Source organism: Rhipicephalus sanguineus, unplaced genomic scaffold (assembly GCF_013339695.2).
Source record: "Rhipicephalus sanguineus isolate Rsan-2018 unplaced genomic scaffold, BIME_Rsan_1.4 Seq7037, whole genome shotgun sequence".
Taxonomy (NCBI): domain Eukaryota; kingdom Metazoa; phylum Arthropoda; class Arachnida; order Ixodida; family Ixodidae; genus Rhipicephalus; species Rhipicephalus sanguineus.
The window spans coordinates 107-27701 of NW_023615806.1; the positions used below are offsets into that span (position 1 = coordinate 107).

At 47.2% G+C, this 27595-nt stretch overlaps 1 protein-coding gene across 1 annotated transcript; it reads right to left on the bottom strand.

Moving 5' to 3' along the window:
• Window positions 1-579: 579 nt before the first annotated feature.
• Window positions 580-26665, bottom strand: LOC119378146 (hepatocyte nuclear factor 4-gamma-like; the record flags this gene model as incomplete). Its single annotated transcript, XM_049411707.1, is given in 7 exon segments — window positions 580-885; window positions 2735-2797; window positions 2799-2869; window positions 18711-18715; window positions 19478-19488; window positions 20721-20836; window positions 26632-26665. Coding segments are annotated over 7 exon segments (606 nt in total), but the record flags the coding sequence as incomplete, so codon positions are not given.
• Window positions 26666-27595: the final 930 nt, after the last annotated feature.

Sequence of the window (27595 nt, forward strand, 5' to 3'; positions counted from 1 at the left end):
CATCACGAACGCAGATAAAGTATGGTTGAAACACTCCCCTCCCCCTCCCCCACCCCCGAAAAAAAATTCTGTATTGAAAAATTTCTGGCTACGCCCCTGGCCATGAACACCAGTGACCTATTTATCGATCGGGCAATCGTGACAAGCCTGTAAAGTAATTAACAGCTGCTTTGCAGATGTTGGTTAAATAGTTAACCAACGGTGTGATCAGTCCCACGACGCCTCCTGCTCCCAGTATTTATTTTTTTAAAGAAATTTTAGAAATCTGTGCGCTGCCATTATTTATTTTTTCTCCGGCCAAATCATATATGTTACTGATATTGTTTACATTCGATGAAAATAAACTCGTGTTCGTGCGTTACTGCACTTAATCGCAATTGCTTTTTTTTCTTCTTTTTCTTGTTGCGGATGGGGGTCTCCACGGCGTGTACATTCCACTGTGACCTAACGCAACAGCGACGATTCGCAGCTTTTTCAAGTGTCAAATAGCCCATTAAGCGCTTGTCAAACGATAGTTAAACAATTGCGTTAAACAGGAGGGCTAAACGCAATCACTGGTGTCCGTTTTGTTGGGCCCACCCGGTCGCGACGAGTCAGCGAGCGACAGCAAGCAGCCAGGTGTACCGACGGTGTCGTCAGCTCACGTGGATCGAAGAAGACGATGGCTCGGAGGCAGGCAAACTCGGTGTCGTCGATGTGCACCTCTCTAAGCGTCGTCACCAGCTCGTCCATGATGCGCGCCCCGATACGGCTGATCTCAACCTCGGAAGATACGCGCGGGATGATGAAGTCGTTGCCGAGCAGCAACACGTTCTTTAAGTGCATCGAGCGCCGCGCCAGGCCCAGCAGGAGGTGCTCGCCAGCGTGCGCGCGCAGCAGCGCCACCTGGGACGGCACGGTGCCATCGCAGTCAGTTCTGAGAACAAAGAGAGAAGAGCGTCTGCCTTTCGCTAGTGAGTGACTCACATCAAGTGCATGGAGGGAGGGGCAGGCAGAATGAACAAGCGGGAAAGCGGACACATGCCTATAGTAAACTCTCGATTGCCGTCCCAACTATTCTATGCGGTGACATGTATGCACGGACACACACAAGCAATGAGGACCAACTAGTTCTCTCTATTATCCCGACGTCTTCAAAGTGCTCCGAGTATTGCGTGATAGCTACGTATATTTATTGAGCCACAGAAATGGTGATTATCGAAGCGGGATTTCGACCTACGCCCTGTCAGAATGGCGTTACCATGCAGATAAAACCTCTGAGGGATCGAGATTTTTGCTAGAATTGCCGAGGGTTCTTTTTTTGTTTCTTTTTAAATTGAGATATGTAAAGTATTTTACGCCGTTTTGGAGGTAACACGTGAAACTACCTCAACCAAGCAACAGCATAAGGTGTACCGCACTACCACCATCAGTCAACGAGCACAGTGGGTCAGTGAACTTAGAAGCTGTGCGATGCCTTTATACCAATGCAGCAATACCTCTCTGGCTGCATTGAAGGTACAACGAAGGCAAAATTGCGCGGCACTTCACTAAGGCGGGCGTTTGAAAAGCAAAATCAAACACATGTCCTCTTTCGTTATGGGGAATATCGTAACGGACTAAATAAAGATCCGCGGCTTTGAGCAAGCCACGGATTTAGAAATTTTCCTTCAGAAAGTGGCATGAAGCATCATGTCACCAGTTAACGCATGCCCTTAGGTTAGGCCTGGCTAAGAAAAATACTGCAGTGATCGAGCAGGTGTTTCTTCTTATTTCTTCTTTTTCGTTTTGCAGCACCTAACTGCCTAGTACTTCACGCTACATAAACATGTAGGCAATACATGTGCTCGTTAGATAATGCGTGGGCACCTGCGCACTTCTAAAAGTAAAACAAATACTTGAATGAAAAATAATAAACGACACTGCCTAAAGATTAAAAATTAGCATTTTCACATCACACTCGCGGAGTTTGAAGAGATGCCTCCCAAGACGCTAGCTGCTACATCTGACAAACCTTCTTTTCTCATCTTTGCAGCGCTTAACCTGGCAGACCCTCGATATGCGCACATATGAGCAGGTGTGTATACACACCAAGAAGTTGAACATATTAAACGCTCGGGGTTGAGTATAAACAAACACTATCTACGCTTCCATAAATGTGGTCACAAGTTGACGCTGTCATCTAAGTATGTAAGCATAAAAATTAAGCAATTACGAAAGAGCGTTCGGCTGCTAGTTAGTGTTGGTGCAGTTATTGTGACAGTTACTATCGCAAAAAATCTAACGAAGAGAAGGCTGAAAGAGGACAGAGCACTAGAGACCACTAGTGCTCTGTCCTGCACCAACCCTTTTTTGTTTCGTTAGCCTTTTGCCCTAGTAACTACGTCACAAAATTACAAGCAAGTTTGGTAAGGAGTGTGTGCTCTTCTGTATATTGATTTCTGAGCGTTTCACTTTGTTCCTCTGATCAATTTCTACATTTTTAAGCATTTTCATGCGTACCACGCTTTAATTACTCAGATATTACATATCTCACGTCACGCCGTATCGGTACATCTCAAAGATAAGTAATTCCAGTGTTTATAGAAACTTTTCCTGAGTATCGCCATTGCACAACACTTTGTGCTGAATTTACACAGGCACAACGTTCAATTTCCTGAGCCCCTGTGTTAACTACGAGTGCAAGAGATTCAACTAGGCTTGCACTATGATTCTTAAACGCCAGTAATTCATCCGTAATTGCCAGCGTACTTGCCTGGTCTTCTATTGAAAGTTCCGTGAATGAGGGTACCGACTTTGCCCAGTCAACGAGAATGACGAAGTTGCTGCTTCATGGATTCACATACGTCGCCAATGGTAGCGACCTTTTTTGTTCGTGATGCTGAATTCGCTTACAGGTGTGGATATCTGAAAAGGCAAAGTGCCACAATTCACACTTTGCGCGCAAAATCCTTAGAGCTCAAAAAAGAGAAATTAGGCGTTCTAGATTTCCCCGCGATAGTTGTGGCTCACAGACGTATAAAATATGTCGCCCATTTTAAAGAAAAAAATTCGGGCACAATCAGCTTATGCTGTTCTCGACAAAAACGATTAGTATTCGGAAGTGCACACACGGACACCATTACATTATATTCTCATTTGCTGAAGTTTATGATTGCCTTTATGGCTTAATATAAGGGTGCGATCTTCTTCTACAGCGGCGTGTTTCACAGCCGCCTCAAGTTTATTTCGCAGCCAAGTGGCATGGTCTTCTGCTTTCAGCGGTACTCGGTGCAGCTTCGTCGATTCTCGTTGCTTTTTCAACCGAGATTGACGATCCTCCTCTTCATGTTTTGGACGCAACGCCTCCCGTTTTACTGCGATGGAAATTACAGATACGCTCCACGCAAAAGTTCTCTGTCGGCGTCGACGTCGCCGTGATGCTTCTAATAAAGCCAAAGTCAGCTGAAAAAGAAGATGCCGACTTCCCGCGCACGAGCCGGGAAGGCTTGCTGAGTGCCTCGTAGCATGACAGGGGAAAAAGAGGAGGGGGGGGGCGTGACAGCAGCTTAAGTCAGCCTGGCAGGGTTCGTTGGTTGGTTGGTTGGTTCCTTAGGGCAATAGCTGAACCCACTACGGGGGATCGGGCACGAAGCGTGCGGCAGTTGAATTGTGAAAAAATAAAATAAAAGGAATATGCGAGAAAGATAATTTATAGTAAAGCAAAAATGTTAGGGGTAATTTTGATTTTTTTAATGAAATGTTAATCCTTGCGTGCTCCACTTGCCCTATCTTGCAGGTAATCTACGGCCATTGAAAAGATGCGACGTTCCAAGAAGGCTGATCGTTTTAACTAACAATTTCTGGGGTTTTACATGCGAAAACCACGATATGATTATGAGGAACACCGTAGTGGGGGGACTACAGACTAATTTTGACCAGCTGGGGTTCTTTAAGGTGCAGCTAATTCTAAATACACAGGTGTTATTGCATTTCGCCCCCATTAAAATGCGGCCGCCGAGGCCGGGAATCTAACCCGCGACCACGAGTTTAGCAGTGCAACCACTTCAGCCTGCTAATCTAACACGACGGGCCCAGGATGGTCGTTTCGTGTGCGCTCTTCTTCAGCGCGCCCATAATGTTGCAGATAGGGCCACTTCAATGTTTCAGAGACGCATATTGAACGAGAGGCAACGCAATGTGCTTGCCCACCTGTCCACACTGTTCATCATAACAGCGTTCTGATAGCGTGCTCAAGGTCATCTGTTCATGTTTGCCTGTGCGCATAAGACATCATGTTTCCCAATTTAAATAATAAACGAATGCGTACTGTAACGCATGCGGCCAATAACACTAAGAGTCCTACTTTGTGATGTCTATACGTCTCTATTGCACTCACTGCTTCGTATTTCAGATGGAACTGCGACTTTTTGTTTTAGGACGAAGCTCCTTAAGCCGTCGGTCGTGCGTCCCCGAGTATGTAGTAGCCACCTCTCGTTTAGTTCGTGGAGTGTCCGCTAGGTGGCGGTACTTGTATATGATGAAAACACGGCTCAAGGCCGGCTAGATACTGAGGACGACGAAGTGGGGAAGCTCGAGCAGCAACCACGATTTCTCTGAGGAATACGACGCTCAGGTCTTCGGTTTCTTCGGACTTCAACGCCTGATGCTCACCACCCCTTCACGAAGCGGTTCTGCCAGTCCGATCCCGCAAACCCGTTCCTGCAGTGGATACTTCTGTCCACCGCTACAGTCGCCGACTGCGAGGCCTTAGTCCCGAGGCCATCCCTCTGGAACTCCTCCAGCCAAGCCCTACATCAGGAGAAATGGCCACCGCCGGCGCTTCACAGGTGACCGTTGAGTAGCCGGTGCGAGATGCGAGATGCGAGATGTTATAAAACTATTCTTGTAGTATGATGAAATATGATGAAAAGATGTGATGTTATGAAAATATGAATGATGTCATATATGGCACCTGCCATTGGACGCCTGCGAGCATAAAATACACTCACAGTTTACCGATGATGCCCTCCGGAGCTTCGCCCACTCATCATCATTCACCCCGTGGATATGCTGTAATTTTTTTTGAGTAATTGCTCATCTTTCTGATTCAGTGGTTTTACTAGTCACTCCCCTCTATAATGAGTTGAAAAATTTTAAATGAAAAACTCACAAGGTCCCTAATGCATTTGCCTAAGACGACTCGAAGGCGATATCCATCTTCTTTTCTTTCTCGGTCTATTATTATTATTATTATTATTATTATTATTATTATTATTATTATTATTATTATTATTATTATTATTAGTATTATCCACAGTGAAATTACTTCAATGCCGACAAAATCACGCTGATTATTTCTTCATAGACATCACAGTATCATGCCCCACACTGAACTGCTCAGTTGTATTGCTTTTCGAATTGCATGTGAGATAACCCGAGAGCAGAGACCTTTTCGAATTTCTGCCTGCTAGAGACGACGCTCAACCGTGCACAGAATGCGAAGTCTGTATATATTTATATTTTTCACAACTGATATTCGTTGCTTTCTTTTTCTGAGCTTAGCCCTCTTTTAATATAGTTTCACACATTGTTCGAGTCTTTTTCTTCTCCTTTAGGTGCGAAGCGCCTTAGGGGCTCGGCTTGTCGGCGTCTAATATCGTCACGGTGTGTCATGTAGTCACGGTCTATCATAAAACGGGTATGCGCCACAAAAATGGGGAAAATCCCACTACTGGCCATCGGTCCACTAAAAATGAAGAAGCAGCAGTTAGCCCAACAAATAGCCGACGACGTTAGTGGAGGTGAAACACCGTTCCCAACATGCCGTAGGGAACTGAAACCGGGCATGCAGGGAAGAAGAAGAAGAAGAAGAAGCGCCTCAGGGTAAGCTGCATTCCGACGCAGTTTTCCGACGACGTTAGTGGAGCGGAAACACCCTGCCCTGCATGCCCGGTTTCAAGCTTGGCACCACTAGTGCCTCATCAAAGAAATCTCTCTCAAAACACGGCATGCTTCGCCCCTCCCCAAGTTTCACGTTAGTGGACCTGAAACACCCTTGCCTACATGTGTCGCACATCCCAGTTTCCTTTCTTCTTTCTTTCACCCTCCCTTCTATCTATCCACGTGCCTCGCGCAAGCGTCCACCCTCCTCCTTCTCCTCGACCTCATTTCACCCTCTGCAATTCCTTGTGTCGATTTGTCTTTTCAGCTTGCCTGGCGTTTCTGTGTATGTGAACTGTCTTTATAGTCACTGTCCTTGACGTTTCTGGTGTTTATTTTCTCGCAATATGCCACGTTGTTCTGACATTTGAAAAACGTTGTTGTGACATTTTGTTTCATAATTTCCCTCTCTTTCTTGCATACATTTGCCACTAACCAAATTTATTGACTTTTTGTTTATTTTTTGTTTCATGCGTATATCATCCCTCAGACCTCATGGTTATTCTTGGGCACGTTGAATAAATAAATGATTGATTCATTTGTTGATTTTTCGCTGAACGCTTAACCCCCACTATGTTGCTCATTCTAGTGCAGCTAGCAAACCGCAATATTCGCATCGGGCTAGCGTGCCAATCATCTCTCCCTTTCCGTTAATCACTGGTTATATATATATATATATATATATATATATATATATATATATATTATATATATATATATATATATATATATATATATATATATATATATATATATATATATATATTGTAGCGAAGCGTTCGTAGTTGGTAATGGGTCGTCCTCTCGAGCGCCTTCTAGTGGGTCGCCTCTTCTCTGAGAGCACGCTCCTCGTGCAGAGAGTCGGCCCCGCTTTTGACTGTCGCCGTCGCCGAGTGCCCGCTAATAAACGTCTTGACAATTTGGTGGAGAGTGCTGTGCCCGCCAGTTTTCTCTACTGGCCTTCGCTCACCCACAGCATGTTGAGCAGCTGTCGACCACACTGCTGCCTCCCCTACGCCGGGCAATCGAGCAGGAAATCGCGGAGGTCATGCCGGAATACCATCAGCCCCCTCCAGCGCCTGCGCCTCTCAGTTACGCGCAAATTGTAGCCAGGCCGCCCCAGCGCTCCCTGTGGTGCCCCCGCTAACTTACGCCGGGGCCGTCGCCAGGCCTCAGGCCTTCGAAGCGAGTGTGCCGGCTGCGTACGCCGACGTCATTCATACGCCTCGACTGCAGACCACCATGCAGTCATACCAGCCGTCGCCCCGTCCCTCGCGTCCTGCGACATGGATGGGACCTAGTCCGGCAAGCCGATGGCGCACTGCCGACAACCGCCCCATCTGCTTTGCGTGCGGTTGGGCCGGTCACGTCGCCCGCTATTGCAACCGCGTGCAGCCGCCTCGAGTCGGATCAACCGTCACCAACCAGTCCAGCCGCCCGTATTACGACCCGCCGCCGCCTATGTCGCCGACGTCACGCCCAGCTTCATCTACCCGCCGTTCACCGTCCCCACGACGCCGATCACTGTCGCCGATGCGGCCTCGTCCGGTCGCACGAGAACAGGAAAACTAGTCGTCGCAGTCCAAGAGGCAAGGGCTGCGACGCTATCGAACTGCCAAAGCCCTCAGCAAAGCCCATCAAACGTAGTAGACGTGTTTGTAGATGGTGTGCGCACATCGGCCCTTGTAGACACTGGAGCTGCTGTATTCGTTATGGACGCTAAATTTAGCCGACTACTACGAAAGTGACGACGCCACTCTCCGGGCTCTCCCTCCGTACAGCCAGCGCCCAAAGTATTCACCCGACAGCGGTGTGCACCGCCCGTGTCATGATTCAGGACGCTCTGTACGCCGTCGAATTCATTATAATTTGTTCATGCTCCCACGACGCCATCCTGGCATGGGATTTTCTCGCACGTCACGACGCCGTAATTCGGTGCGCACCAGCCGAAATAGAGCTCTCACCATTCCCAGATTTGACGCCGGCGGACAGCCTACCGGCTGCGACCAACGTACTCGTCAAAGACGACACCACACTTCCTGCAAACTCGTCAACGGCTGTGTCAGTCTATTGCACCGGTCTCGCTGACACCGTTGCACTCCTTTCTCCATCTGACCGCGTTTTCAACAGGAAAGGCTTGCTGGTGCCATTTGCGACCGTGCAAGTCACTCAGGGCGACACCGATATTTTTGTTACGAACCCATCCCCGTATATTGTTACATTGGTACGAGGGGAATGTCTCGGCAGAGCGGAAGCCCTCGAAGACGCACAAGTTATGGACGCACCGGGTGACACGCACTGCGCCAGCTCCCGTTCGCTCAGTGCTGTTTCCACATCTGATTCGTCACCCGCTGATGTATTTGGTTCCTCGATTGCTGACAACCTTACATCGGTCGAGCGTTCCCAGCTTCTATGCCTGTTGGAAGAATTTCGTTCTTCGTTCGATGTCGCGCAAACTTCTCTCGGCCGCACGTCTGCTGTCACGCATCACATCGACACTGGCACCCAACCACCACTGCGGCAACGTCCATATCGCGTATCGCCAGCAGAGCGTCGTGTAATTACCGAGCAAGTCGAAGACATGCTTCGCCGCGATGTTATTCGACCCTCCAACAGCCCGTGGGCTTCTCCTGTCGTTCTCGTTGCGAAGAAGGACGGATCTGTGCGGTTCTGTGTGGACTACCGACGACTCAATAAGATTACCCGTAAGGACGTTTAACCCCTACCTCGAATAGACGACGCCATTGACAGCCTGCAAGGAGCAGAATTTTTTTCATCGCTCGATTTGCGCTCAGGGTACTGGCAAGTCCCCATGGCTGATGACGCTCGACCGAAGACAGCGTTTGTCACACCCGACGGCTTGTACGAGTTTAACGTCATGCCGTTTGGGCTGTGCAATGCGCCCGCGACCTTTGAGCGCATGATGGATACCGTTCTGCGCAACTTGAAATGGCACACGTGCCTGTGCTACCTCGACGAAGTCGTCGTTTTCGCCCCGGACTTCGCCACGCATCTTCAACGCCTGCGGCATGTTTTGACGCGTTTGAGCGAGGCCGGGCTACAACTGAATCTAAGAAGTGCCGATTTGCAGCACAGCAGCTGACGATACTAGGATACGTCGTGTCCAAGGACGGAATTCTCCCTGATCCAGCCAAGCTTCGGGCCGTGACAGAGTTCCCCAAGCCTACGTCCGTCAAGGAACTGCGCAGTTTCGTAGGATTATGCTCCTACTTTCGGCGCTTTATCCGAAACTTTGCGACTATCATATCGCCGCTCACGAAGCTCCTTGGCAGCAACGGGCCCCTCAATTCGTGGTCGTCACAGTGCGAGGACGCTTTCGCAAAGCTCCGTCGTTTGTTGACGTCTCCTCCCATACTACGCCACTACGACCCAACGGCCCCTACAGAGGTACACACGGACGCCAGCGGTGTTGGCCTCGGCGCTGTCCTTGCGCAGCGCAAACCTGGGTTCCCAGAATATGTCGTGGCATATGCAAGCCGTACGCTTACTAAATCCGAGACCAACTACACCGTCACGGAGAAAGAATGCCTGGCAATCATCTGGGCCCTTGCGAAGTTTCGGCCTTATTTGTATGGTCGCCCATTCGATGTTGTCACCGACCATCATGCACTGTGCTGGTTGTCGTCGTTGAAGGATCCCTCAGGCCGTCTCGCCCGTTGGGCACTTCGCCTGCAAGACTACGACATCCGCGTGCTGTACCGCAACGGACGCCAGCATGCTGACGCCGACGCCCTGTCGCGCTCGCCCTTGCCTGACGAAAATGCCCACAGCTCAGTGTCTCACTTTGCCGTTTCTTCCATCGACATTCACACCATTGCTACCGAACAGCGCAAGGACCAATGGATTGCCTCACTGATAGACTTACTGACTGATTCGTCAGCCACACCATCTACTCGCGCGTTGCGTCGTCAAGCCCACCATTTCGCCGTTCGCGACGACCTGCTCCATCGACGCAATTACAACGGCGACGGCCGCCGGTGGCTACTAGTAATACCCCGCAGTCTGCGTTCTGACATATGCGAGTCGTTCCACTCTGATCCGCAGTGTGCACACTCTGGCGTATCGAAAACCTACCACCGCATTCGCCAACGGTACTTTTGGCGAGGCATGTACCGCTACGTGCAGAAGTTCGTTCGCTCCTGCATCGACTGTCAGCGCCGCAAAACTTCAACACACCTGTCGCCGGCAGGTCTGCACCCTCTACCTTGCCCTGACCGACCGTTTGGGCGCGTTGGCATCGATCTGTATGGGCCACTTCCTCTGACATCCGCTGGTAACCGCTGGGTCATCGTCGCTGTAGACCACCTCACGCGATACGCTGAAACTGCCGCCCTCCCTGCGGCTACAGCGCGCGATGTGGCCTCCTTCCTGCTCCAACGATTCATGCTGCGTCACGGTCCGCCCCAGGAGCTGCTCAGTGATCGAGGCCGTGTCTTCTTGTCGGAAGTCGTGGAAGCCATTCTCAAAGAGTGCAACGTTGTTCACCGCAAAACTACTGCTTACCACCCGCAGACGAATGGCCTCACCGAACGCTTTAACCGCACGCTCGGCGACATGCTCTCGATGTATGTCGCCGCCGACCACACAAATTGGGATGCCATTCTGCCCTTCGTCACGTACGCCTACAATACCGCCTCTCAGAGCACTACTGGTTTCTCACCATTTTTCTTATTGTACGGCAGGCACCCGTCGCACACAATCGACACCATCCTTCCCTACAAGCAGAGTCATTCAATGCTTCTTATGGTCACGAAACTGCCGCGTCAGTTTCATATGGAGCCAGCGGCCGCCGCCAGAAGCGCAGCTGTGCTTGAGAGGCGATGCGAACGCTGCTATCGCTGGGGTTGTGTGTGGGAAGCCTCGGTGTTTAAGCTTTCTTAACTTCCGCAATGGTCGCTTTGCTTTCACGCTTTTACTTCTAGCACTCAGCATGCATAAATACATTTCTGAACGCGTTTTCTGTTTTAAAATGAGCACCCGGGAGGAAAAAAAAAAACAGCTCAATTAAAACATGCAGCTCGCGGTGGTATCAGCAGAAAAAATACAAAAATTCGGGGATTAACGACAGAATACCAAGATATATAATTACGAACGCCGCAGCAGGGGACTTCTGTATGACTTTTGGCACCTGCAGGCACAGCTGTTTCACCATGCTCGTAATTCGCTCGCTGTACGCCGCCGGCCGCAAGTTGATTCGTCTCGCCTTCACGCTAGATGTTTGACAACAGTTGTGGCATGTAGAGAAAGACACAGTTTGACCTGTACTTTATTCCAGAAGACATTATTCTCTGTGAAGCATATTCTACGCAACGCTTCTTTCACCTGCACCGGCAACGCACTCACACCGGCCGCCGGCCGGCTTGGTGCCGACGACGTAGCGAAGCCTACTTCGTATCGGCTTCGTAGTTGTGGCAGGTAACTCTGCGGGAATACAACCGCTGACGAACAGCTTACTTTTGTTAAAGCTGGCAGTGTTCTTCGTAGTTCTTCCTCATTCGGCACATTGAAGCGAGTTATCCGTGGCGTCCGGGCTCGAAGGCTTGCACTTGTTTGGGTCCGGAAGCTCGATAGGGAAGAAACGTGGGTGAGCGCGCTCGCTCGCTCGCTGCGTGCGCCGGCGAGAGTTGCACTTGACTCTCATAACAGCTTCTATTCGTTGTAATAGTGCTTCGCTTTCATTCTGGCGTACAACCGATATGACTTGTTTTCGTCTAGCCGACAGGGCCGAGCAGTGCAGCACTTAGCAGGTGATCGGCGCGCAGTTACACTCCCCGTTGGTCCCTTTCTTGCCAGGCGTTTCCGCAGGACACGTACTACGGTGCGGTCTAAACAGGGCGTCGGTGACGCTCGTAGCTCTTCTCAGGGTGACTCACGTGGTCGTTTGCATGGTGGTCGCACTGTAGATGAGCGAGATCGAGGTTTGCGCTTTGTGAGATACGAAGGAAGTCCTCAAAAATCCTTGGACGGTGTCAGCCTTCAGCGTTGGTTTGTCGCGTTTCTGCGACACGGAGTCGCCGTTGATGTTAAAATCATACGCAGTGATAATGTCCGAGGCGTCGAAATGGTTCGCACAAACACGTGTATACTTCGACTCAAAGTTAATTATCACCGCTTTCTTGCAGCGGTATGGCCCGCTTCCATTTCTCGCGCTGCTGTTTGTCTAACGGCAAACAAAACAACGACACCTTTTTGCTTCCCTGCCAGAACGGCACCCCGGCACGCAACATCTGTTAGGCATCCTAGTCCTGCGACAGCGTTTCCTCAAACTTGAACATATGATATCCAGCAGCTTGTCTCGCACTGCGCGAGTATTTCAATACGCGGACGGCGCAGACGATCGCCTCTGTGGCGCAGCGGCGGCGCGTTGCGGCATTTTCGAGCAGCGTATGAAGCTCGCCCATAGCGTGACGGTGCAGTTTCGTGACCATAAAGAGAATTGAATGACTCTGCTACAAGCCAGATCAATCTGAATGTGCGCCTATTTCGGACACAGCCAGGCTTGCTGAAGAATGTCGCGAGCTTGCGAAGACCTTTACAACGCACGAACAAGAGCGGCAGAAGAGCATTCGCGGTGACACCACCACTTCTGTGTCCACGTTCCTCCCTGGAGCGCTCGTGTGGCTCTCGGTCCCGACCACTGCAACTGGCCTCTCTTCCAAACTACTGCCCAAATACGAAGGCCCCTACCGTGTCGTGGAACGCACGGTAGGGGCCGCACCTGATCGAACCCATCGAACGATGTTCGGACATGCGCCGTCGAGGGCGCGATATTGTCAACGTGGAGCGCCTGAAGCCCTACCATGACCCGCTCATAGTGACAAGCTGCGAGGTCGCCAGGCGGCTCCCTTTTCGTACCCGGGGTAATTGTAGCGAAGCGTTCGTAGTTGGTAATGGGTCGTCCTCTCGAGCGCCTTCTAGTGGGTCGCCTCTTCTCTAAGAGCACGCTCCTCGTGCAGCGAGTCGGCCCCGCTTTTGACTGTCGCCGTCGCCGAGTGCCCGCTAATAAACGTCTTGACAATATATTTATGTGTGTGTGTGTGTGTGCGTGTGCGTGTGCGTGTGCGTGTGTGTGTGTGTGTGTGTGTGTGTGTGTGTGTGTGTGTGTGTGTGTGTGTGTGTGTGTGTGTGTGTGTGTGTGTGTGTGTGTGTGTGTGACTCGCCGCTTCCCCGAAGTCACGGCGTCATGAGTAACTGCCCTAACAGCCTACAGACGTAGCTCTCTAACGTGAAGAATGCGAAAAAAAAAGATAACTAAAAATCAAACAGATGAGGCCAATATCCTAACCACTAGACAATAGATGCAAGCGAAAACAAGGTGAATAGAACACCTTAAGAATCTGCCGCGCGCAAGCTAGCGCGTAGGGACGCTAGAGGCGTCTGGATTTCCCCACGGGCGCGTGATCATTACCAACCAGACGCACGTCGGTGCCCCGTGCTCCAACCATTCGCGTAAAGCTTGGCACCACAATATTCTCTTGAATTTCGATAGGACCTTTTACGAACTTAGGCGTAAGTTAAACTTGCACCTTGCGAATGACAGAACATATTGTTGCTTTTTTTTGTGTCCCCGTAATTTTTGCGCTGCCTGCTCTATGACAGAACACAGCCACAGATCTTACAGAATGTGACATTTATAAAATGAATGTCAATCGTTTCACTACCTCTCTGTTTCTTTTACTACGCCCTTTCTTCCAAAACAATTTGTTTTCCAGCATTGAGGTAGCTCACCATAGCGTATGTGAAAGCAGAAAAACTGACATAACCGAAGGGAAAAGTAAAGAAAAAATGTCACGCCAAAGACGTATGTTATTACTCACGTGAAGCCCAAGCTACGGGCCGTTACCGATATACGCTATCCATAAGTGCCTGATAACTGTACCGATGTAGTAAACGCCATTGTTAGACGAGCATACAAAACCAATAACTTGGGCAATGCTGTTCACGACCATGCTATGTCCGAACTCTTTTTTCTTCGCGCTGCAATTACCCTGCAGCTCTGATTTCTATCTATGTTATCGTCTCCATCCTCTGCTTGGTGACTCGCCAACTGAGATACCGGAGAGTGGCTTTCTTGCGGCATTCTTTGCTACCGCATCCCGATGATTAATTGTGGTGCCTGCTATATACGCGGGGAATAGCGCCACTAGATTTGATAGTTTTTGTGCCGGACACGCGCTATCAGCGTCGATGACATCATGAATCGAACGCCGACGGCTCAGATAACTGGCTTTGTCGTACCAGTTCTGGGAAATATCGCAATGCAGAGGACAGCTCACGATTACGTAGCATGAAACAATACAAAAGGAACCGAAACTTCTTTCTCGCGGATAAAAAGTGTGCGGCGTGCCCCGGCGATCAGACCTGGGACCAATGCCTTCCCAGGGCGGTTATTATAACTATACCATGTTAGCTAATAAGGCTACGGGAAAATTGCAGCGCGAAGCCGAATTAACCTGCAGCTCGAAGCGCATAGGGACACCGATTATGGCAGCGTGGCGGCTGGACGACAATCTTTCAGACTAGTGAACTTTCAGACTAGTGATTCGCATGTGAACATTGTACTCTCGCCTTGGACTGATTTTTTTTTCATCTCTAATAAGGCAAACGCTGACAGCATTGCAACAATCGAAATAATTCAAAGCGCATAACCCGTATGAAGCAAGTATGATTTTTTTTCTCTCTTTCGCGGAACCTTATCTCTTTCCGAACTTCCATCACTCTTCCATTTCACTCTTGAATATTTCCACTCCAACTCACGGTGGCCGCATTCCGATGAGGACGCAAAAACAGAGAACAAAAACGCTCGGGTACCGTTTTCAACTACACGTCTAAATGAATCCCCGATTCGTTCAAATTATTGTCGAGCGCCTACAAGGCGTTTCGAAAACTGTCACGTGCCTTGGGATCCTAAACCCACTAAAGAACTGTGACCCAGTCTGGGACTATAGGAACTATAAGTAGCAGCAAGCTACGCGCCGATCATGTAACGAGCACTTCACTGGCAGATTTCCCCGTGCGTTGAACGCTTTTCACGAAATGTTGCGGTGGTTGCAAGAAATTAAAATAGAAAGACATGGAACATCCCCATTTTTTTTATTCTCTCGGAATGAGTACACGTACTGACGGCATTATTATTTATTTTTTTAACAAGAAAGTGTTTTATGCCGGGGTCCACCAAGACTTTCATGAGGTATTTCCGTCACGGAAATGCGTCAGCAAAATGAATGCCATCAAATGGCAAAGAAAAAAAAATTATGAGAAAAAGTCCCATAACGGAGGCTACATGAACGCGCCTTTTTATCTTTCACACTTTCCTCTCAGTGCTCTTGGATGGATGGATGGATGGATGGATGGATGCATGCTATGAGCGTCCCCTTTATAACGAGGGAGTGCCATGTGTGCCATCTGGCACAAAAAAAAACAAAAAAACGCGCCGTTGCTACGACCGTCCCATTCGGCGCGTTTCCAATAAAGTGTAATTTCGTCAACGCTTTAACACACCGCGAGGTGGCGGTATTAGCCCAAGCCTCGCTCATAGCATCCATTCATATCGAAAAATAGCTCTCCGACGCTCGCCTGGCTGTCGCACCGCGTTCCCCGCTCGCCCTGTGAGAATGAACGGTCAGGCTAGAGGGAAGACACGACGCGCGTAGCGTTTCTCTTCTCGTTGCACGACGCTTTAAAGGAGTGCATATCGAGTATCAGTGTTTACTATGTGCTTGTTGATGCCATATTTGCGCGGGATTCGCAGTATGCGGTGTCCACCTATATACGAAGAACTTCAGCTGCTGCAAGGGTTAAATCATGATCATGGGCGTTAGTCGTCGGTATGGAGATGTGCCAGTAGGCGTCAACGTGAGTGCGTCCACATCAAGTGGTGCTATGTCTGCCAAACAACAGTAGACGTTGTGCAAGCTCTCATATACCAATGCTCTATGAACAATCAACTACTTCTGTGACGACGCGTTATGCCGTGTTTTACCGATTCCTATGACAGAGGGATCAGCCATATTTTTTTACCTCATCTTCTTACAACCTGTCATTACTTACTGTACTATGTATAGTTGCATGTGCTGTGACCTAAAACGCTGATACGAAAATTTCTGAGAACCATACGTTAATGCCACCAGACTTGTATTTTATATCAATTTTTTATTCTTCTTTGTATGTTCGTTTTCGACTGCCTAACTTTTATATGTATAGCTTGGCTAAAGAAGAACGATTAGGCCGCATCACATATGATGCCGGCCGATACATACGAACTACCCTAAAGAAAAGGAGTTAGAAGACCGCACTTAGCTGCATACGTTTCGTTTGTTTGTTTCTTTTTGTTTGTTTGTTTGTTTGTTTGTTTGTTTCAGTACAAATTTATTCATTGCCAAGGAAGTATTGCGGTAAGGAAGAAAGCTGAAATATTTGTAAAAGATGCACTCTTGAAATCGGCACGCAGAACAAACGCTGTGTGTGTGTGTGTGTGTGTGTGTGTGTGTGTGTGTGTGTGTGTGTGTGTGTGTGTGTGTGTGTGTGTGTGTGTGTGTGTGTGTGTGTGTGTGTGTGTGTGTGTGTGTGTGTGTGTGTGTGTGTGTGTGTGTGTGTGTGTGTGTGTGTGTGTGTGTGTGTGTGTGTGTGTGTGTGAACACACGCGCACACTGCTAAAGGACAGATGCACTGGCAGAAAGATAAACATGTAGCGTAGGTAGTATTCAGGGTCTCTGCCGCTTTTACGCGTCGCCTGCATCACATGAGCCTAACTCAAAGCCGTGTGCTATTGCACATACGGTAGTGCGACGCCCGCCACTACGCTGATAGGATGAAAGTGTTGCGGTAATGTCGCAACGGCATTGGTAGAAGGAGCGACGCAGCACGGTCCCAAGGCCCGCACACGCAGTGTCGATAAGCGATAGAAAGTGACCGTCAGTGGGATGAGACTCTTGAACCAGTGCCAGTGATGCAAAACAGAGGGTATGCACTTTGCAGCAGCTTTAATGCCCGCGAGGATCCCCTGCGTGAGATAAAATCTGGCACGACTTCACGCTCCTGTCACAACAATTGTCTCACCCTTTACCACCAGAAAACTTCCACTCTTTATGCCAGCAGCATAGTGAATAGCAAATGCGCACTTTCAACGACCACTGAAACGTACGAGCGTTAGGAGTCCTCGAGCTACAACACTTGTGTTGCGTGAATACTTGAAAGACCTTGTAGATGTTATCAAGCGTCGTAGCTTCATTGTTCGAAAACGAGCGTGAAACGTTCCCTTACCAGGCACTTTAAGGTTATCACCAGCGCATTCTAAAGCGGCTGAAGAATTGCGATGGTGAAATTTGCGCTTTTGTTGCTTCGTGTTTTGCGTTTTTATTTCGCTATAGAGAAAGGATACTACTGGTGGCCCCTTCCAGTGGCGGCCTGCAATACTTAGAAGACACCATCTTTTTTGAGAATCAAAATCACCAAATTTGTGACGTTTTAGATAGTAGTTCATCATAAAGTCACTAGGTTCATCACAGCATTAGGCTCCACCATGCAACATCACGCAACATTACTCATGGCGGAAGGAAAAGGGTCCCTATAGAGCACGACGTCGACGGCTCTTGAGAAATTACTCCTGGGAATTGATTTTCCTCCATACGTTATATGTCTTGACAAATCGTTTTGTACCCGCCCCTTCCGTAAAGCCCCATGCGCATTAAAGAGCATACGAATAAGTGAACAGTAACAAATAAGTAGGTCGTCCAAGGTCGCCGGACCTTCCAAGGCATTCTTTGGTTCATGGTATAAGTTTTAAATGCGCCTTCGGTGTACAATCTGTCCTCGCACGACGTTCGATTTGCGCTCTGCACTCCCATAGATTCTCAGCGCACGCGGTCGGTCGATACTATACCTCTTGCTCACCGACTGGTGGGGGTATTTCTGACGAACTTTTCTCACATATTTATTAGTGCTATATGGGCACTCTCAGCTGGTTTTTGTCGTCGGCGTCTGTCGACTCCGTCAGGGCCCGTATATATATATATATATATATATATATATATATATATATAATATATATATATATATATATATATATATATATATATATATATACATAACAGCCAGAAATAAAAGTAATTCAGAAACATTTTTTCTGAAGCGAGGAATCGAACGGGCGACCTCTCGCTCCACAGCGCGCGGCGTTCGACGGCTAGGTCACGAGAAATAAGTATTTCAGCCTGCTAACGGCGAGCTATTTATACACACCATTTACTTCAGCATGCTTTCTTGATCACCACCGAGATGGCGCGAAGTGCGCGCGGGGCGCGCTTTAAAGGTCGTCGCCCCACTCCTGCGAACGCCGATGCTCTTCACCCTACAGGGCGTGGTCGCCTTCGTGCGCTTATCTCGAGGAAAGAAGGGGGGGGGGGAGCGGAGGGTTGTATGTCTTGTGCTGTCCCCGCGATGTCCGCGCTGAAGTCACAGAGCGTACGAAGGTCACTTCGCTCGCTACAGCGGCCGCGTTTGCGAAAGGAGCACCCTGTTCAAACAGAAATAAGTAACAACTGCGACAGTTAGTTCGCGCTCGTCCTGTGTGTGCCTGTTCGTTCGTTTCGTGCGTCCCGCTTTATGTTTGATCAGCGGGCTTCAAGTGTCGAGCTGTGAGGCGTGATAGTTCGCGCTCGTCCTGTGTGTGTTCTTTGCGTGCATCCTTTGGGCTCGAGCGACGCGCTGGCAATTTCTGGCTGCTTTCCGTTATTTGCGCTGCATTCCAATTTGTTGCTATCGCATTCATTGCTTCGCCGTTGCGGCGAAACTGTGACTTTTTTTTAGCTGGGGCTAAAATTATCACATGCATTCCCTCCTGTCTCTTTGCGACACGGCATTCTGATTTGGAGACGCGACCTACTTTTGCTATTCCTGTGTACTATTGGCAGGGAAGAGACCCCAAACACTGAGCTAATGGCAAATTAAGCACTATTGTTGCCTAAGTTTTCGTTATATAAATTCTATTTGAAATACTTTACTATAGACGATCATTTTGGTGAAGGGAGTACCATGTGATGTTTAAAGAGACGTTGAACGTGTGGCGTTTCGGCAGGAATTTCAAAACATTTATTTTTTTACCTTTTTTTAGAATGCTCGCTGCCAGTAGTCAACTATCGCATGTAATGTGAGTAGATCGTTGAATTCGGTTCATGAAGAAACATATCATTACTGACTGTACGATTATTAGATAATTATCTACGTTGTAATTACAATTTTAAGGGCTGTAAAAATACACTATAATTTATTCTAAGACTTCAACTTACTTTAAATATGGTCTTCAGATCCTTGGCATGAAATTATGAAAATTTCACGCATTATAATACGCGTCGCGAAGGGCTATAGCCTTTGCTTATTTTTCATGCCAGCAAGGATGCAACATATTAGCCGTATTGTCAGCGTCACTTGTCAAATATCAAAATTGTTATAAAATTTGAATAGGCTAAGATAGAAGCGCCAGTGTATATGTTCTGTATCTCCCGCGTGAGAGCGCTTTCTTTCGCCCTAATGCCCCTTTTAAGTGATTATTTTAATCCACGGTCCTCCTTGCTATGATAGGCACCTTGCAGTAAGTAATTACATATGTTCCCGCCTCCACCAGTTCCAGATAGATTAAGACAAAAAGATAAATTAGTCAGACGGTAAAATTTATATACTTGCAAACTAGAGAATTAGGCAAGCAATAAATGTGTACTTCTTTTCGTATTCTGTCCCGTCTCGGCGCGCTGTTTCACGCTCAGTATGTACCAACTGGCACGCCAACAATCAGTGTTGCAGTCATACTATCCTCGTCTCCGTGCGGATGCCGATGAACTGTGCACGGGTTCAACGTTTCGGCTTACACAAACACGACGATCCACGAGGTAATGCTCTGCTGAATCTCCAGAACTGATGCAAAGCCTGCAAAATGCTTCTCATTACGTTGTTTCTCATAGTGAAATCCGCGGAAGTTTTTTGTATGCGTCGTAGCATTGCAACTGCGTTAAAGGGCTTCCAAAGGCGAGCACATCGATTGAGTTTTCTTTATTTTGTTTGTTTTCCAAGGCAATTACGGAGATGCACAGGATTAATCATGCCTAAAAAAATCTGTGCCCATGCAGCATAATATCGTGCTGATGTGTCTCCCTTTAAAGACGATGAATGCAGATGAACAGGTGACCACTAGTGCAGACGAAACGATGCGGCAAGTGTTGTAGCATATCAGTGCTTCCGAATGTACATCAAAATAGCAGAAAAAAAAGAAAACACGAAAAGGTATCAATTTGCACCCGATGCCAAAAGCAAGAGAAACACGTTCATAGTGAAATAGAGAGCGCTGTGACGTGTTTTGAAGTACAAGACGCTAATAAACACGTTTCACACACACACACAAAAACAACTGAGTAATGCCAAGGAAAATAGATGGGCGGCTACGGTATTTGCGTACACCTACACAGTGAAAACACTCACTACGAGTAAATTAAAAAACTAGGAAAAGCAAAATGCAAACCATTTGGTAAATATCAGAAAGAATTTTCTCTAATTAATATATTCGTCGCCCATTCTGCTCGAATATTCATGTTGTATTTGATCAACGATTCCCACTGTTCGAACGCCTCTTTTGATGCAGACTGAATGCAGCAACCGCGTTACCCGCCACTTCAAAACGACAATACTGTTAAAGGTGACATTGGTAAAGTTACATAATACACAGTTTACACTAGAATGCTGCACGTGAGGTGCACTGGCTCTCATTAACGTTATGGCCGATGACGATAAGATAAGAAAACACAATTACTCACATTTCTTGAGTACATTTCAGCGTTGAGTAGATTTTTGACTGAGAGTCCTGATGAATTATTCGAATCATCGTAGCTGGGCCTCCGGTTGCTTATACGGTCGCGTTCATTTTGCACAGCTGTAAACAAAGGACACAAACAAGCAGGTCAATTCAAAGGCGCAGCTACGACTCAGGTGAATGCAATGTTGTGCAATGGCGAAGCTTTGAGTAAGCGAGTAGAAGCAGTCCTAAATGCGCGGCCCGCTAATAATGTCACCACGCCACTAAAGGGTGAAGAAAGTGACATACAGATCGCATGATGCACACGAAAAGCTAGGAACGCATTAAATGGCACGCCTTACATCGCTACCTAATGTAGATATCTCCTTAATCTAAACACTGCCTACTGTACTAAACACCTACCCTTACCATGGAAAAGAGCATATCTAAAGAAATATTAAGGCGTAGGGATACCTCGGGTAAACCGAATATCCTATAAGTCGAACTATTTCCGAAGACTATAATGTTCTGACTTCAATGCATAGGAAAATGTACGTCTACATGGAACGAAAATAGCCGGAACATTTCATATATCGAACATCGGGCAGCGTGAAACACCCCAAGAAGTTGTCTTTCCCTCGCAAACGTTTGGATTTTTCGCACGGAAGGGAGCTTTCCTGCATCCATTTGGGAGCGCAGGTGATGTGGTTAGGATGGTGTCGCGTGGAGCGAGTAGAACTACGGCTTTCCATGACGTGATTTCCCCCATGTGCCGGCCTGTCCTGCGCGTTCACTTCTCCGCTCGTTTTGTTAACGCGATGTATGCCGTAAAACAGAAGAACCTGCGTAAACAGAAGAACGTGGGGAAACGAAGTCTTACGTCGCTTATGCGTTCAGCATTCCGATGATCTCGCTGAGTATAATACTGATAAACAATGGCAAAGGCAGACGAGACGCTTCCGGCACCCGATGAGTACGCTCAGCTACAGTGCCTAGAATATACTTAGCACAGCTTCATTTTACATCGATACCGTATTTCTCGCGTAAAACCCGCCCCCTGTACATATCCCCGACTCCCTAACTACAAAACACGGAAAAATACAAAATACAAAATAAAAAAATTGGACCATCTCCCCGAAGGGAACGCTGATGGGATGCGAAGCAGCAGCGTTACGCACGGGTGGCGTCACGGGTTGAACGGCGCTAATGCGGGTGCTGCGGTGAGCGCTGGAAGATTCGTTTGAAGCGAAACTCGGTGTAGCGTTTACTGGTGTAAACGTTTGTTTGAAACGCGGACACGGGAGGCGAGCGGACGTCGGAGCCGGTAGCTGCGGCGCTCCGGCGGGTGAGGGGGAGAGTGACATACGCGCGCACCTGCGAGGGAAGCGTGCGACGGGTGCGTGACGTCAACGCCCAGCGTGACGTCAACGCCCAGCGTCAATCGCCGGCGGTGTTTTCATTGCATACTATGACATTTGTTGACACTTAACGGCCTTTAACTTTCACAGTGATGCATTCCTTATCTCATTCGTCCTCTTACCGTAATTTCACGCGCAAGCGGAGCTCATCCGCCGTCGAAGCGGCACTCATATAATGTGAGTGCCCGCAGCATCGAGCGGCCGCTGCTGCGGGTTTGTCAAGCGGCTGATCGCAAGACAAAGCTTGCTGAACCATGACACCGGACTGCGCATTTGTTGGTGTGGAGCTGCTGATTTGTGATTATGTCACGTACAAGTATTTTTAGCAACTTATATCCGAGTTCAGCCCATAACGAACGACGCGGCCGCTCGGCTGGCATGGTCACATTTGACGCACTATAACTTGTTAGCAACCAAAATAATGCAACGTTTTTTTTTCTGCACAATGGTAGATGACGTCCTTGACTTCAATCAGAGGGATTTTAAAAAAAAAATTAAAAATGGCCTTTTTGAGAAAATCATTTTCAAAGTTCGGCGTTTTTAGTAAATTACTTACGTTTCAGCGCAATTATCGAGTAAAACGGAGCGCGGTAAAACCACGCAAATTATTTTAAAAAGAGCGAAAGTATCAAAGTTAATATTTACCGATTTTTATTATCCTCACTTTAACGTGCTTGCAGCAATAAATTCCTGAAATACAGGTATTTTGTGCGATTTGCCAAGTTTGTGATTTTTTTCTTCAAAAGTGCTTCGACAAGCAAGAAAAATAATAGCCTCATAAGATTGTGTTTCACTTGTTCTTTAAGGGGAATAAATATTGTGACGAAGAAGTGCACGTTTTTTCCCTAGGTGCGCTCAAAATTCAGAAAGAGCGAAATTGGCGGAAAAGCGTTTTTTGCGGCCAAAATTTGTATATTTTTTTTTTTCAGGCGAACAAAATTTTTTTTCGCAAAACTAACTGCGAAACCATTGTTCTGGGTGTAATGCCTAGACCTACAGTAAATTTCATCACAATCGGGAATGGTGACCGGGACCTCGTGTTCGATCTTATCTGGACACACCCTGCATATCTGTATTTCCGATACATTCAACAATGTATCGTGTATCTTAAGATACAGATACTCCTATAGAAACACCAGAGTATGAAACAATAATCGCTGGCTCAACTCCGCTTCTCAAGCTGGTACTGGTGCTACTAAAGCGTCCCAGTAAAACTCAGCGCAGTGACATAATTTTATTTTTCCGGCAAAGTCCACCAGTGAAGGCAGGCAATGAAGTGTGCGCGTCCGTTTTGGTGGAGCAAAGCAACTTGACAGTGCTCGCGTAGTCACGAGAGAACAAGCGCGCGAACGTCCAGCTTAGCTCACGTGCCTTTCGTTTTCTCGATTTTTTTTTGTTTTTTGTTTTTTCGTGTGCCAGTGCCATGATACTTACCCTTATCCACTGTCCAGCGCCGCGTACCATAATGCGTGCGGCGACTATCGCGCAAATTCTGATGCCGCTCCCCTGCGCAGTGCTTCGTTACGAAATCTGAAGTATAGGGTTGCTTTGCTTGTCGTGGCTTTCACACACAAGCGATTTGAAGGATCTTGTGGATGTAAGTTCGACTTACATGCGATTGACTTATGTGCAAATAAGATCCTAACTGTAGCACCACTAGTACCGATGCTAGATCTAATAGATGAAGCGCTTTTCTACCAGAACATATGTTCGTGTACCGTATCTTTTTCTTCCTGCTGTCGATCCAATTCCGGCCGCGGCGGTCGCATTTTCGACGGAGGCGAAAATACTTGAGGCCCGTGTACTTCGATTTAGGTGCACGTGAAGAACTCCAGGTGGTCAAACTTTCCGGATCCCTTCACGGCGGCGTCCCTCATATCGCATCGTTGTTTTGGGGTGCTAACCGTAACAATTATTATTATTATCTTCCTGCTATCTTTATTCAAAGAACTTTTGAATCATAATTTGATCGTTAGCACAAGTTCTTTCTTAGTTGTCCTTCTTTTGCATCCCGTACATTACATAGGGCTCTGAACTTTTTTTTCCGGTCTGGTCGCACAAATATGCCTCTTGTAACGTGCTGCCAAAATAAGTTCTCTGCTTTACTTTACATTGAACTGTCTGCTTTATTTCTGGTACTGTTGCACATTTATATTCGCTTTAGCTTACTGTTCTGCGAGGTGATTTGAAAAACAAATATGTAATCATATGTCGCGCACTGAGTATGCAGTACCAAACATCCTGCTTACTGCTTAGTAAAGAGCGAAACTGAGTTGCATTATAATGATGAAAATAATTATGAGCCATCTTAAAGTTGTTAGAAGGGGATTCGAGAAACATTGCTATACCGAATGATCTGTTTTTCTCATGAGCGTCCCAACCGAGCCGTTTCAGTCAATATTTTGATAGGCACCAAATATTTTTACTGTCTTGCATTAAGAAGTAAGTTCAAGATGCTTCATGATTAATTGTTCATAGCTATTAAGGTGCCGCCTGTATTGTGTTTCAATACTTATTCACGATGAATGTTTGATACAGAACGACTTTCATTTTATTTAGATATATTTGATTTGGTTTCCTTTTTTTAGGCCTCCTAATTTTTTTCTATTACTAATCGCCAGTTAATTCGGACATATAGGTGGCAATACCGTGAACAGCAGCGCTGTGCTGCGACGATTTGTGCAACGTGCCACGTGCTCTCATTTCTTTATTTTGGGGGATCGGGTTTAAACTGCCAAAACATATATAGCAGCGCTCAGCTCAAGACACGTCGCGATGCTTCGGAAGCTTCGCAGTTGTTTCAGATTGTTCGGTTAGATTACGCGCGAATCCTAGCCGCGCGGCCACATTTCGATGGAGGCGAATGCTCGAGCTCGTGTACTTATATTTAGGAGCACGTTAAAGAACCCCAGGTGGTCGAAATTCTGGAGCCCTCCACTACGGCGTCATCATAATCATTTCGTGGTTTTGGGATGTAAAACTGCAACAGTTATTATAAAATTATGCGCAGGACGCGAGCACTGTAAGTTCATTCGGGAGCTACGCGAGCACCATCGTAACGCTGGAAGGTTCGATCGCAGATGTGACCGACGCGTTCCGTCTGTGATCAGAAAACCGAAGGCCAACGACATGATTGCCGCTATCAGTGTACAGAGTGCTTTGTTGTATTATGAGTTGCTTAGTTTTCTGGGCACAAGTGTGCCCAGTGAGCAGTGTTAGTCTCTACCAGAGTGACTGCCTCCTTCTTTATCCTTACCACCACGTGACAATACAATAGGTATTAGGCATTTCTGGGGTGAACATATTCTCTCGTTGAAGAAAAATTGTTAAAAGATTGCACGTTAATGAATATATTGATAACGAACCCTTTGCGCCAGCAGATAAGTAGAACATGAAAAGTCATTGCAGTTTTATGAGCTCTACGCATACACAGTGCGTCACGAAAAATATCGTCAGCAACGTTGTTGCTACTGTACACCGCTGGTTCGGTATTGCGTGAACGGTCTTTTACAGACAAGGTAAAACTCCACACCGGTATTTGCGCCATCGTGCGGAGGCTTCGTATTGAAGTTCTTGTGATTAGATCGCAACCCGCTAGCTGGTCGGCAAGCTGAGCAGCGACTCCCATCAATTACAAAAATGATAAGCAAGAGCCGCTATCATGAAGAGCTGTCCTGTTAAGCAGCCAAAACAAACCCCAATAAGTTCTGTCCGAAGTAAACTAATGCACTTGGAGCAAGAAGGACAATACTTTTAAATACTAACGCACATTTAATTAAAATTAAACAAAATTGTCACATTAAAGAAATTTTCAAGCAAACCTTTCGTGCATAGGCGGTTCGCTACTGCATTCGGGGGGTCTATAATACAAATTGCGAATGTATCGAAGTATCTTAAGATACAATTGGCAAGTATCGTATCGGATACAATTATTGCGGTAGTATCTTGTATCTGTATCTCCAATACTTCTTGCCTGAGTATCTTGTATCGTATCGCGATACAATTTCAAAGTATCTTTGCCCAGCCCTGGTATCACTTTATTGTCCCTTTAAAAACTGAGGAATGCCCGAGCCCGGCCCGACCGAGCCCGCCACCTCAAACCCGGGCCCGGCCCTAAGCCCGGAGCTTCAGACCCGAGCCCGGCCCGGGCCCGCCGTGAAAGCTGCTTTACCCGGCCCGGCCCGGCCCACGGGCCGGGCCGGGTTCGGGTTTTCGGGTAGGCCCGAGCCCGTGCAGTGCTCTAGTGCGGACGCATTTAATACCGCCTTCGCAAGTGTATTTACTAACAATCGTGCCATGCCTCCACCCGTATTAAAATCGTGTATTCTAGTGAACTACCGATGCCTGACATTGTATTTTCCAATGATGGCATAATATCTCGTATCGAACATCTGAACATCACATCATCAGCTGGTTTTGACGAAATTAATTCAAATTTTTTGCTAAATACTAAGAACATTTCTGCTGCTTGCCTATGTCTTTTGTATTCCCAGTCCCTTTCAACAGGTCACTTACCCGATGACTGCAAAGTGGGAAAGGTCGTTCCCATCTATAAATCTGGCAGTAAGCAGTCACCATTAAATTATCGTCCAATATCATTAACAAGCATACCGTGCAATATCATCGAGCATGTTCTTTATTCACAAATCATGGCCTTCCTAGATTCAAACGACTTGTTTCATGGTTCACAACATGGTTTCCGTAAAGGTTTCTCCTGTGAAACTCAGCTCGCTAACTTCCTTCATGATTTACACTTAAACTTAGATTGTAATCAACAAACTGATTCCATCTTTTTAGATTTCGCCAAAGCGTTTGATAAAGTGTCGCATCAGCTTCTTCTTTTAAGCTTTCTGGCTTAAACATTATCCCTAGCGTTCTTAATTGTATTGAAGCATTTCTAAGGGACCGCTCACAATCGGTTTTTGTTAATGAACACATTTCTAACCCTCTTCCAGTAACGTCCGGTGTCCCTCAGGGTTCTGTATTAGGCCCTCTGTTGTTCTTGATCTACATTAACGACTTACCTTTGCACGTTTCATGTCACATTCGTATGTTCGCCGATAATTGCGTCATTTATCGTACATTACTAACTCATCTGAGCAGCAAGCACTTCAAGATGACCTTAACTCTGTTCAAGCATGGTGTGATCAGTGGCTCATGACACTAAACCAACAAAATGCAAATTATTGTCGTTCTCGCGTCGTCAAAACCCCTTAACCTTCCCTTACACAATCGGTAACGTTGCCTTGGACGCAGTACAATCTTACAAGTACCTAGGTGTAACACTGTCACATGATCTAACGTGGGTGCGCATGTCACGAACATAATCACGGGTGCTAACAATCGCTCGGATTTCTAAAACGGCATTTACGTCACGCTCCTAAACATTTAAAACTGCTAGCCTACAAATCCATCATCAGACCAAAACTTGAGTATGCCGCTCCTTGGAGCCCGCCTCAGGCTTATCTAACAAATTCAC